The 13481-nt window shown below is 41.5% G+C and overlaps 1 protein-coding gene across 2 annotated transcripts in view; it reads right to left on the bottom strand.

Moving 5' to 3' along the window:
- The window catches only part of MAPRE2 (microtubule associated protein RP/EB family member 2), a 141322-nt gene extending 138772 nt beyond the window's left edge, over positions 1 to 2550 (bottom strand). Inside the window, exon 1 of one of the 2 annotated variants that reach the window (XM_019740828.3) lies at positions 2487 to 2550. Coding sequence is in view for 1 of the 2 variants with exons in the window: in XM_019740827.3 (XP_019596386.1) it covers positions 989 to 1012 (24 nt within the window). In the remaining variant the exon portion in view is untranslated. Of the gene's footprint in view, positions 1 to 988; positions 1163 to 2486 lie in introns of those variants that run through there. The other variant, XM_019740827.3, reaches the window with a different exon arrangement.
- Between the last annotated feature and the right edge of the window lie 10931 nt (positions 2551 to 13481).

Genomic DNA, 13481 nt, shown 5'->3' with positions numbered 1-13481 from the left:
ATGGGAGCTGGAAAAGGGAGCGGCTCATGCAAGCAGACAGATCCTGATCAGATATTCAAATATGTTTTCAAAGGAATGGAGTTTGTGCGCGTCAATGCTGCTCCGTGTAATTACTTCCTATTCCCGGGCTCAGCCTTGGAGTGCAGCCTGCTGCTGACTCACCAGACTGCCCTGAGTTAGTTTCTGCTGGGTTTCCCCACTGCCTGCTACACGTGAGTCACTACGGGAATGAAGATTTCTACCTGTCTCCTTAACAACCGTGCAGCAGCCAGGCACCGGCAGTGAACTCTGATCTTTCCACTAAGAACCAGACCTAGGCAGAGAGGGTGAAAAACGATGTGCCAGGTGTCACTGCCAACCAAGCTGACGGATGACAGTCCCCCGCCCTAAGGCGTTCTTCAGCGGCACCCCAGTTTCAGCGTCTTTACTCCCACCCATCCAAGTTGTTAAACTGGCATCTTGTCTTGCAACGCTTGCAGCTGCTGTCCACTGAACTCTTCCTTTGCGTCGTCAGTGATTCTCAAGCTTTGCGGCACCATAGAATCACCCGGAGTATAAAATAATAATAATAATAATAATAATAATAATAATAATAAATACTGATGCCGGGTTCTCATCTCCAATCAGTCTAATTTAAATGGACTGGGATGAGAGATAGACATCAGGGATTTTCAAAGCTCCCCAGGTGATTCTACTAGGCAGCAAAGTTTGGGAACGTTTGCTTTGAGCATCAATCACTCTTCCCAAGGGAAAACCTATCAGTTAAGCTTACCTAATGACCACTCGGTGGGCTCCCAGACCTACTGTCTTGGAGATCTACCGGCCCATGGCCCCTGATATCTTAGTTTGGCAGAAAACAACCCTAGTAAAGCAATGGGACATTTCCAGTAGGATCCCGGGCTAGAGAAGGACCCGTCCCCCTCTGCTAAAAACAGCTAGATTTAGCGCCCAAGAGAAGCACCTTAAAAGTTGCAGTTCTTTCGGTTACCTTTTGATCTCTGTTCTGTTTCATTCCACAATGTCTCGTTCCGCAAAGCTGTAAGCCTTGGGTCCTCTCAGACTAGAAGCAGGTGCTGCGTCCAAACCTCAGTCAAGATGGGACTGCACGCTTCACTTCGACTGGGACGGAACCGCCGCCTTGCAGCGCGGCCCGAGGGCAGATACTATGCTAATCAAGAAAGTTCTTCCGTCTCCTGGCGGGCGGGAGGGTGCTGGTTTGAACGCTTTAACCCTTGATTTTACATGACTGCACTACAGGGCGTTTAGTGACCTCCTCTGGCTTAGTGGGTCTGGACCACGTACCATTTTTTGGAAGAGCAAGTGATGGAGAAAACCCGCAGGCAGGGGACAGCAGTGTCGGCTGGTTCAGAGATAAAGGGACCGCTAATGTTCGGAATTATTAATTACTCCACGCGCTATTGACCCAGCGAGGACTCGCAGAAAGGGACTGGGGGTTAAGACAAAGGCTCCTCCTGATCAAACGGCTGCAACGCCCCTTCCTCCGAGGTTATGGCTTTGCCCTCTGCACTGGGCAACCATTGGTACGGGGCTGGCAAAGTGACTCAAGGGGTGACCAAATCAATTGTCTCTTTGGGGGTTTGAAAGTCTGTATTACCGAACGATCCAGGCGCGCGGGGCGGGGGGTGTCTTTCTGTGCCCACCCCTCTTTCGCCCCTTTGTGGGATTTCTGGCTTCGGTATAGCCCTCCTAAGGGTGCATTGAAGAATTTCGTACGGAAGCAGAGTGGGGGAATCGCTGAGTAACCCTCTCTTCGCGTGCAGGGTGTTCCCTGAAGAAGAACAACTTGGGCTCAAAATAATAACTCCCTCTCTTTCCCACCGACCCAGCTCCGGAGTCCAGGGCGCCCGGAGCAGTAGCGGGAGCCGAGTCAGAGTGGGCAGTGTTGAGGCTGATCTCCGCCAGAGGGGCAGCGGAGGTGGCAGCAGAGCTAGGGGTGCAGGGCTTGCTCCCCCGCCGGCGGGCGCCAGTGCGCTGCACTTCCTGGTCTGCCCCGAAGCGCACAGCTCCTGTCACTGCCACTCGTTCTCAGTCCCGGCGCCCCAACTCTGATGCCTCTAGGTCAGTGCGCTGCGGGTGCGCACCCGCCAGACCCCTTCGTCGCCAGCGCCAAGTGTCCCTGTCCTGGACAGCTCCGGCCCTCACCCCCAAGCCAATCCACTTTGCTCCTGCCAGCGTGGCAGCCCCGAATCCCTCCCCTTTCCCGGGGTGAGCATCTTTGGCGCCCCTAGGAGAGATACGGCCCGCGGGAGCGCGGCGGGTGCCCACCGGGGGCCCCGGCGCCGACCCCTGCACAACTTCTTGCTGGGCTCGGAGACCCCCGGTCCCGCTGGCTCCGCTACCAGGGGACTGCCGCCCTCCGGCGGCGGGAGGAGGCGAGGCCAGCGCCTGGTCTGGGAGGGACTACGCCAGGGCAGGGGGTGTCGGGGTGCGTCAGGGCGGTACCGCTTTAAATGCACTTGACTCACCTGCTCCGGCGCTGTCGCCTCTTCCTCTACTGACAGCTGGGGGCTTTGTTTTCTCCACCCACCGCGCCGGTCTCGCTCCGCCCCCACCGCCACACGTGACTCGCTGTCTGCTACCGCCGCCGCTCGGCTAGTTCACCCGAGAGAGCCAGGTCATCGCTACCACCCTTCTCAGAAGTGAGGGGTGGGGACCCCAGCGGAGCAGAGGCCCGGTCAGGTCCCGGGTGACCCACCGGCGGGTCAATTGGAAGGCGGCACACTGGTTAGGACCCTAGGAAGCCGGGGTGAGTTGGTAACAGGAATAAAGTGCCAGCTGGGGAAATGCGTTGGGCTGTTAGGCCCCACCCGAGAAGGAGGAGGCCGGTGCGACTTGGAGAAGGGGCTTGAAAAGGCTAACGCCCCACACCGAATTAAGTACCTGACGGGGGTCTGCACCCCAAGCGACGTGCATCCGCTTTTTACACCAATTGTTTGTACCTGGGGAACTGATACTCAGGGGCAAACTAGTTTTGTCATGAACGTTATTAAACTAGGCAATTTTAAACCGAATAATACGATTAACAAGGTAATAATACCAAGTTTTATTGAGGTTTCAAATTTGCTGTTTGGTGCTGTTGATATTTGGATTCTATTTGGCAAATTGAATCCAGGCTGGATAAGCTAACTCCAGATTATTGATGTGGGCACGTGTCCATTTGGAACAGCACCTATTTTGAAGGAAATGAATTGAGAAAATGATCTGGCTTCAAGATGCAGCTCAGTCTCTGCTGCTTTTGGAAGCAGTCCCAAACCTTGCTGATTTCCAGTGTTTGAAACCTCAAGAACCTGTTGTCTCAATCCTTCCTTTTGCCCTTGCAGAACGCATACATACATACCTTCCTCCCCCAAAATTGCAATTCAGGGGAAAAACTGTCTCCATTTCTCCAGCATCCATTCAAGTGAAGTCTGCATATTGGAGTGACTTAACCCAGTGTTTCCCAAACTTCAATTAAACTCTTCCCCGCTCCCATAAAACTGATAACCTCTTTGGTAATAAATCAAGATGATTATTTGCCTTGGGTAACTCTCAATGCTAATTCAGGGACCTGGCAAGGATGTGAGACACACACTATAATTATCCCAGTTACCTTCCTGCTGCTCCCAGATGTTCCTGTGAGACTTTGTGGAGGGATCACCAGGGGTTTTGTTAAAACCAAATCTGATTGGGTGGGTCTGGGGTTGGACCTGAGATTCTGCATGTCTAGCAAACTCCCAGGTAATGTCAGCGCTATTGGTTTGAGGACCACATTTTGAGTAGCAAGGCTTAGAGCATCCAATTTGGCACAGGCCAACCTATTTTAGCTCCTGACTTAATAGCTCTGTGACCTTAGGCAAGTTTCTTAACATTCAAGCCTCCAAAGATGTAAAAGAGATAGTACTAATAATACCCACCTCAATCTTGAAAATTAAATGAGAAAACCCATCTGAAACACCTAGTATAGTTCCTGGCACACACATATGTAGAATTTAGAAAATGTTAAATAACTCTTGGGGGTTATCCTTGCAAGAGGAAAGCTGGCACAAAGTCCAACATATGCGCAGGGGGAGTAAGTAGTATGTGAAATGGACACAGGGGTTGAGGCAGTCAACCCAAGAATGACAACAGCACCCCTTAGTGCCTGGTATTGGCCAGATGTGGGGAATAAGTTTGTTGATAAATGAACGACTATAATACAGAGCAAATCGTGCATATTTAGAAGTTCTTCTGTTTCGAGCAAGAACCTCGCTTGATGGTAGATTGTGGAACCACACTCAGTCATTCTGATAGAGGCAGAAGGTTCCTCTGACTGCTCTCAGGACCAGGGGGACATGATCTCAGCGTCAATGGAGACAATTTTATGAAAAAAAGATTAATACACCAAAAGGTGTTTGTGAGAACACTGATTTCCAGTGAACTAGACGGCTTATCCCATGAGGGCATTTCCAGTAGTGAAAGTGGCTTGGAAAATCAATGTGATCAAAATATGAAAACTTCCTGAAATAGACGGGCATTCTCAGCACCACATGAAAGCTGTTTTCATTTGAACATTTTTTAGAGTTCTTTTTTAAGTCCGATTGTTCTGTCAGCATATAGACTGGATCTGTAAAACAACTAAAGGTAATTTTCAGGTTTAACCAGGAAAATCCCACAAACTGTAAAGAAAATAAATCCCAAAACATGTTTGTTAAAGAGCTTTGAAATATTTTAAAAAGTTCGGTTTCTTCTGCAAAAACTTTAAATCTTGATAAATTAGTTCAGGGAAATTGAATTAAAAAATCATTTTGCTTTTTATTACAGATAATGTCCAGCTGCCTGTCAGATGGATAATCTATTTTAATATCTGAGAGTGTAAATGAATTGTTAAGGACTAGTACATTTTTATCCTCATTAAAAACCTTAAAATTGAAATTTCAATGAATTTAGTAATGAAGATACGGTATTCTTAGCTCTCAAAATGAATGGGTATTGTCATCATAGTTCACATATCTCCCTGCCTTATTTTTCCTTTCTCTATCCTCCAAATATGTTTCCTAAAACTCATTTCTTGGCATTTTATTTTTCTTTCTGCCATTTCCCTTGGAAATTTTATTCATGTCTTATGTTTAATTTTCAAGTGTGTGAAGATTACTCCTGAATCTATACCCACATTCTTAACTTGTTTTCAAGCCCTGTTTCTTTGTTAAAATTACTTGCTAGGCATTTCCCACCAGTCTAGAAATTTCAGTGTGCTCTAAATTAAACTCCTCCCTGCTCCCATAAAACTGATACCTCTTTGGTAATAAATAAAGATGGTTATTTGCATTGGGCAACGCTCAGTGCTAATTCAGGGACCTGGCAAGGATGTGAGACACACAGTGTGATTATCCCAGCTACCTTCCTGCTGCTCCCAGATGTTTCTGTGAGACTTTGCATCAATAGTGACTGGGGCCAAATCATGTATAAACAATTTACTAATGTAGCATCCACATATGCAGCTGTGGGCTGCTGCATAAATAGTGATCAGTGTGAATTGAGCTTGTGAGAGAATGTATCAGTCAGGGTAGGCTAGATTATGCTGCTATACCAAACATCTCCAGAATTCCAGTGACTTTATACAACAGAAGGTAACTTCCTGCTCATGCAAAGTCTCCAGGGCAGCTTTCATGGTGACTCATCATTCTAGTCTCCTTCATTCCTATGACCTCTCCATGAGCACCATGGCAAGGGAAGAGGATGGGAAACTGCACATTTGAAGTGCTTTCACCCAGAAGTGACACAGATCACTTCTCACATTTCACTAGTCAAAGGAAGTCACCTAACTTTAAGGGGTGTGTGCTCAGAAGGAATGGGAAAGTGGAATTCTTGGGGCACGCGAGTAATGTCTACCACAGGGATCCATTTTACGTAGTGGGGGTGAGGGATACAATCTAACTGAAAACACTCTCCTTATAGTAGGGGGTGAACATAGATTACCAGTTGGAGGAAGGTACCCAGCTGTGTGTGGTGTCTTTGGAGAGGCATTATCGTTGTGGTTATTATACAATATTATTATGTAGACAGACACTTAACAGTGCAAAATTCTGCTCTCTGCCTGTCAGAGTCACCTTATGATTTAAACAAGGTCAGTCTACTACAGGCATTGATCATTTAAACTCTTCTGTGACACAGGGGCCAGGAAATATCTTCCATCTCGATTATACCCTGGGGGACACACCAACCATTAATAAGTAAAGCTTCATCAACACAAGAAAATTTGCTAATTTTGCTGACATTGATGGTCAGTCTCCACTTGAGGAGTGACTGTGTGTCTATGAAGAATGAAATATTTCGGTGGGATCCAATTGTCCCAGGTTTTCTCCTATAATTTTCTGAATTATGCTTTTGACAGAGAATTTTCTTTAAGAGAATGTTGAAATGTAGCCTAATGAGTAAAAATCAGTCATAAACACAGGGAAAAATCTCTCACATCAATGTGAAAAAGAATAAAATCATGGTTTTCAATAAGCTTTTTGTCTTCTTTCTCCGAAGAGCCAAGATTCTAAACTTGATACTTAACACCTCCTAAAACTTCATGTACTTACAAGAGACAAAGCACTGATGGATGCTTTTAGATCCAAAATGCTATGTAGATATAGGATGTTATAATGTGTTGCTGGGCACTGAGTAGTGCTTTTGATCTCAACAATATTATGTAATCTATGTCCACATCCATCAGTGACATTCTTTTAAAAACACTTACCTCTTATAAAACTGTTCCCAAATAAACATTTTTACATAACATCAGCATCTTCCTAAAGCTAATGTTCTGAGAGTGTCAACCACACATTTCCACAAATATCTAATACAAGGGATTGAAGGAGAGGCAGTTTGTCAATTAATTTTTTCAACTGTGCAAGTATTTTTCATTTTCTCTGACTTATTTTTAGCTCTCAGTCCTTGCTAAGCTGTAATACCACTTAAAGTATAAATGATAACCTCAAAAGATATGGTACAGCAAACCACTTATAAATGTATTGATAATACCATGTAACACTGAGATGGAAATGTTCATTACCAAGATATGATAGAATTTCTCAGGATGAGTATCAATGGTGGCATAGGTTGATACGTCACAGGGATCACTGCTTTGTGACGACTCAAGTGTCTTGTGATAGAGTAAATGTTGAAATGAAAAACAATACCCCCTTCAAAGCATTGTTTGAGTTCTTCTGAGTAAATATTTGTGATTTAGCTAAAAAGTATCATCTTTTTTACAGATGAAGTTGAGGAGAGAGCTTAAATGACTCACCTACGTCCTAATTTCCAGCTATGTCCACTAGCAAAAACTGCTGCCTCCATACGGAAACAAAACAGCAGAGTGAGAATATGTTTATTATATATGCTGGTGTATACATCATAGGCTATGCTTAATGGACAGCAAAAGGAGTAAAATGTTACCATGGTTCATGCAAAGCCATTGTTTGATTGAAGTGTCTATGATTTTACACCATATTGAAAAAAAACTCACGTGAAATAAGTTAGACATATATATTATTTATATGTGCTGCTTAGAACAGATGTACAACAGTTATAGAAGAATCAACTCTTTCTGTATTTTTGTCACAGTACATTTTGAAGGCAGCAGATTTAATTAATTAAATATATTGTTGATTAATAATTATTTCTTTAAGGGTGACGCTACCTCCAAACTTACCTTCTTAGTCTCTGAGGCCAAAAGACAAAATATGTTTAAGGTTTTCTATTGCAACTCCATGGAGCCCAAAGCCCAAATATCTTTCTAGGGACCAATGGGATCACCATCATCTTATCTTAGGAACTCCTGGGAGACAATGCAGACAATTTTTGTTCAATTGAAAGGTATTCTTGATTTACTAAACATTACTTTGCCAATTGCATTTTCTTTGCAGTTCCCCTATGTGCTGTCCATGAGTTGGTCCACCAGTGTGTGAATAATAGGTAATTGATTCCTTGCATCTCCTCATAATCTTCTTTTTGGTCTAATTCTTTAACAGAAATTTGCTCCTTCAGCTTTTCTAATTTTAAAATTGCTTTAGTCTTTCTAAGTTGTAATTTTTTTCATCAGTTTTGTGATGCCTTTTACTGGGCACTTTGTTAGATGCTGCAGTTACCCAAATGGTCTTTGGTCTCAAGGGACTTACGGCACAGAGAAAGATGAAGGTGTGCACAGGGTGGCTTGAGGGGTGTTAAAAGGCATGAGAAAAATGCTAACTAAGATAAACTGGATAGTTAGGGAGAACATCAGAGAAGGGCTCTCACTTGTGTTGACTCTTGAAGGATGAAAAAGAATGTACCAGGTAAGGATGGTTTGGAGTAAGGCAGAGTGTGTGGGCAGAGGATTCCAAAGAGGGAATGTGAAAGCAAAGATGTGATCGGAGATTCAAGAATGAAGAGAAATTCAATGTGCCTGAAGGATCGGGTGTGTGGAATAGAGAGGTCAGTGGGGATAGATTAAGAAAGGCCTGATGTGTCAAGCTAACACACTTGGATGTAATACACTGACGAGTGGTCTCCAAAATGGCGTGAGAATACACTAGGGTTATATGAGATGATACACTGGGAGGTGGGAGGAAAATATGATAAATGGATATCTATCTGAAAATATGAGGAAGTACTTAGGCTACACTAATAAGTAACATATGCCTGACACTGGTGCTCTTACTTGGTCTGTATGTCAGACAGAGGGAATTACCTGGTGTATCAGATTCTGAGGGAAGGTCTGAAATCCACAACATTGAGAGGGTATCCCTAACTCCCTTACTCATTCTTAAAGCAAACTGCAGCTTATTATGCATTCTCGGCTAAATGGATTTATATATATTATCTAGTTTGATTAATCTAAGCCTCATAAAATGGATACATAACTTTCAAAGATTGGAGATAACAGGAGTAATACAAACCTTATGAATTTTCACAAAAATCCTTGCAAAATTCATGGGTGATTTTGAAAAATGAGTATCAATTTCATTAGCTCATCCAATGATAGACTTCCTCTGTTTGTATACGTGGTTGTCTGAGATGTATTCTGCAGCTCTGACAGCCATCAAACCAAACATCGAATTGAACTGCACTTAGAACCAAATTTTAAATTGCTTTATCACAAGGCAGTAAAAGTTTCCAAAAATTATGAATCATATTCGATCACATTATTCTCACTAAATAAGATTTTAGTGATAGCAAAAGATTTTGCCTACCATTAAAAAAAAGAATATAAAAGTGTTTATTTCATCTTTATCTCACTCTTTAAAATTTCAATTTTTATGGTACTATTTATGCATACAATGTATTGATGCAGTAGTTGTGTGTGTGTGTGTGTGTGTGTGTCTGTGTGTGTGTATATACATACATACATATATATATATATATATATATATATATATATATATATATATATATTTTATAAATGAATGTATATGCGTGAGATAAAAAATGTTTTACTTATAGGAGTGTGTAGGCAGAAGGAAGCCAAAAGAGATATTAGAGCAAAGGTGTCTATGAGTAGGTTTGTGGTTGTTTTTTTGAAAGACGACTTAGATAACACTGTGGAACAGAAGACGAGAGACCAGAGTCCAGAAGATAAGCCAGGAGCCTACTATCCTGATTCAGAGAAAAGCTGATGAGGACAAGTGATGGAGAGGAGAGGCCACCAAAGCACGTGGAGTGGGGTGGGGTGGGGTGAGGGCGGGGGTGGCAGGGAGAGAGACAGAGACAGAGAGAGAGAGATACTGAGAGAGTCCCAGGTTTGTAGCTTGCCAATCTGAGTGAATGGTGGAATTGTAATTTGAGATGAGGACACAGGATATTGAATAAGATACAGAGTTCAGTTTAGGACACATTAAGTCAGAGGTGCCCAAGAGATTCCTGGGAGATGACTAGTGGGTGTTTTAAATACAAATCTGAAGCTCAGGAGAGCTCGGAAATACAGATTTTACAGTAGCTTAATTTCTCAACCTGCAGCTTTTTCTACAGCTGCTGGTCTTTAAAAATATCCCTTAATTTAAAGACAAATTAACACAACAGTCTAACTTTTATAATTATTTATAATGGAATAAAAATAATTAAGAATCAACTTACCATTGCATAATGGTAAAACATCATCAGTAAAAGGATAATCTTAATATTAATTTAAACTAGTTTTGCATCTACTTGACCTCTTTAAAGGTATATTTTCATTCGCTGCTTTTTTGTGTTTATTATTTCATTATATCTCAAGTGATATGTAGACTATAGTTCATTCTCTCTCATACTATATTCTGTCTTTTCACACCTAAAATGTTGTTGTGTAAGCCTGTCATTTATTTTCTTTTACTATGCTGTAGAAATTGTGAAAGTTTTCTGATTCTGCCGTACACGTGTCCGTATGTCAGGAATCACGGGCATTGTAAAACCACGTGTGATGTCCTCCATCCTCTCCATGTTGTTTATTGAACAACCTGCCAAAATATGTTCTCACTAAGTTATGAGGATGCCTTTCACACCATGCCCTTCCCCCCCGATCCTTACCTTATACTTGCTAAGCATCTGCAGATAATTTACCAGTTTAATTTTTAGGTTTCATACAATTCTATTTCTAACCATTTATCTCATAAATAAGATTTTATAAATAATGCCAAATAGATTATTTAAAATTTGAAAATTTTTATATTATGGTTTTGTGGCATTTTATTATTTAACATCTCAAGCACTTATGCACTATCTTCTTTATGAAAATGGAATTAATTTTAGTCCACTAGACTGGAAGCCCCATGAAGGAAAGAAGTTTTGTTCATTTTGCTTACTGTCAGATGTCGAGTGTGCAGAACTGTGTCTGGGACATGATGGATGATAAATAAGTATCTCTGAATGAATACATAAATAAATAAAGGAACAGAATAGACTCATAAATGTCTGAATCTCCGTTTCTGTTTTTTTAAAATCCAAATCTTCTTTACCATACTGTATTATTTCTGTGCAATTTAACAACTCCATTTATTTTCTTAAGACTCAGTTTGATACAAGTCTATTGTAAGATAGTTATTTGCATACATACAGTAAGTTTTAATCTTTCCGCATCGAGGAGAAAAAGTCCTTTCAATCTTCTTTTAGCTTACAGATATATCGGAAACCAGAAACACAGCTTATGTGAGTCTCTCAGCAATATTTAGGTTGGAGGTGAAGTTTAGTCTTAAACATAAAACCCAGCATTGGTAAGCAGAAGTTCTCTCTAGAATATGACAAATAAGTAAATAAATACAAATATGTAAAATATATTAAAAAATAGAACAGGAAACCTAAAAATCAGTGCCTTGAAGACAATGTCGATCTCTACCAGTGAAGCTCTAATCATATGCTACATTTTGAGGCATTGCTAATATAGCATTTAACCAAATCCACAAATTAATTCTTGTCATTATTATCACCACTTCACAATATAGTTTTTCTCCATTTAAAATCTAGGAAGAGTAATTGGGAAAAATGCCACTTAACCATCTCAGAGAAATCCAGCTGCTGGGAGCATATGTTGGCTCTGGGGACTTGGATCAGGCCTCCTTAAATGAGGATAATGGATGGAGAGTAAATCTGCAGTGGTGGGAGAGTCAGGCCGTGAAACTCCCCAGTCAATTGTGCTTCCGAGAAATGCTAACATGGTTTGCCATGCTACCATGTGTTTCTTTGTTCTCTAAGAACACCCATTCTGTTCACCACTCCTAGTGCACATTTAGTTTTAGCTCATAATTAGGACTGTAAATGAGTAAATATAGAATGCTAAATAGGCTCCTATTAAGATTCCATACAGGCTCCTTCATAACGCTTCTCCCTCTTCTTATTTTCTTTGCTGGGTTTTCACTCTTATGAGGATCTTACAAGATTAAACAAATTTTGGGCAAATCACAAACATTTCAGGTTACTTGAAAACAAATGTGTGGTTTCAATAGTGATGATGACACAGGAGTGTGTCATCAAGAAAGGGACCAGGGGCCCACATCACTGCTACAAAGACCTTTCTGGTGGACACAGACCTTCCTGGTTATCTTTAGAATAGTGGTATTTTTTGATGCACTCTGGCTAAAGGCTGAATTGGAAACATGTTGCTTATTCGTAATGAGCTCTAGGCTGCACCAAGAGGAACCTGGTACAATTGTACATGTTTAGTGTACACAACTTGAGAATTCTGGAGATAGGTGTGTATCTGCCAAGTGCCACACTTTCAACCCTGACCTGTAGAGACCTCAGATTCCAAAGGCAGTGCCTCACTGGCTTTTCACATCAGGAGAAAGGGCTGTGTATTTAAGGAAAAAATGAAATCATCCAAAAGCCCAGAAATAGTCAAATAGTCAAACAGATTGTGGTTCAGTTATGTGATGGATTGTTTGGTAACTGCCAAAAAGAAAAATCATGTTAAAATATTAAAGGCTATGGAAAAATGATCACTTTAACATATTAAAGGACAAAGACAAGATTCAAAAGTTTTGAATCTTGTATATCCAGGATGATGTCATTTGAGTTCAATGTTTCCATATATTTCTATTCATTAAAAAAATAATTAAATAAATAATTTTGTAGAAAATATTTTTTAAATGGTGGTATTTCTGGATTATAGGTAATTTCTATTCTCTTCTGTACTTTTATACTTGTCAGTTTTATATATATATCTGTATATCTCTATCCTCTATCTCTGTATCGAGAAAGAGAGAGAGAAAGAGAGTTTTTAAGAGATTGGCTTTGGCTATTTTAGGATGATTGTGGGGGCTGACAAGTCTGAAATCTACAGTGTAAGCCAGAAGGCTGAGGGCTGAAGGTTGAGATTGCAGTCTTCGGGAGAATTCCTTCTTCTTTGGGAAACCTCAGTCATTTCTCTTAAAGCCTTCAATTGATTGGATGAGGCCCAACTACATGATGGAGGGTAATCTAATTTAATCACATTTAAAAAATACTCCCACAGCAACATCTACACTAGTGTTTGACCAAACAACAGGACATCATAGCCTAGACAAGTTGACACAAAAATTAACCATCACAGCTTTCAAGCAATTCCCTCCCCTTCCTTTTATTTTTAGTTAACAGGCTTATTTTCCAGTCGGGTAGTCCTCCCTTCCCATGCAGTCCATGGAACTTTTCAGGTACATTTTCTTTTTCCCAGTAACAGTGACGGTCCAGGTGAGGTGAAATGACCTGGACAATCTTAGCAGTGCAGGTGAGTTTTAGAATTCTTGCCTGGAGTGCTAGGAAAGAAGCCCTATCTCCATTGCAGAGTGCAGTGCAGACAGGAAACCTGAGGCCCCCCCCTCCCCCCCCATACTTTGAAAGAAGATTGTCTCAGGAAGGCTAACATCATGGAAGGCAGATAAGAGAGAGAGAAACTGCTCTTGAGATCGCCTTCAGTCCCTGAATTAAACCAACCCTACCCTCTGTTCTTCCTCTGGATTTTCGGTTACACAAACTCTTATTTTGCAACCGTGTTTCTGCTAATACACAGTCTTTTCAAGTTTTTTTTTTTAACA

The sequence above is a fragment of the Rhinolophus sinicus genome, chromosome 4 (genome assembly GCF_057876585.1).
Source record: "Rhinolophus sinicus isolate RSI-liver-muscle chromosome 4, RSI-T2T, whole genome shotgun sequence".
Classification (NCBI taxonomy): Eukaryota; Metazoa; Chordata; class Mammalia; order Chiroptera; family Rhinolophidae; genus Rhinolophus; species Rhinolophus sinicus.
Note: the sequence above shows the minus strand (reverse complement) of the source record. Positions and strands in the feature narration are given on the sequence as shown.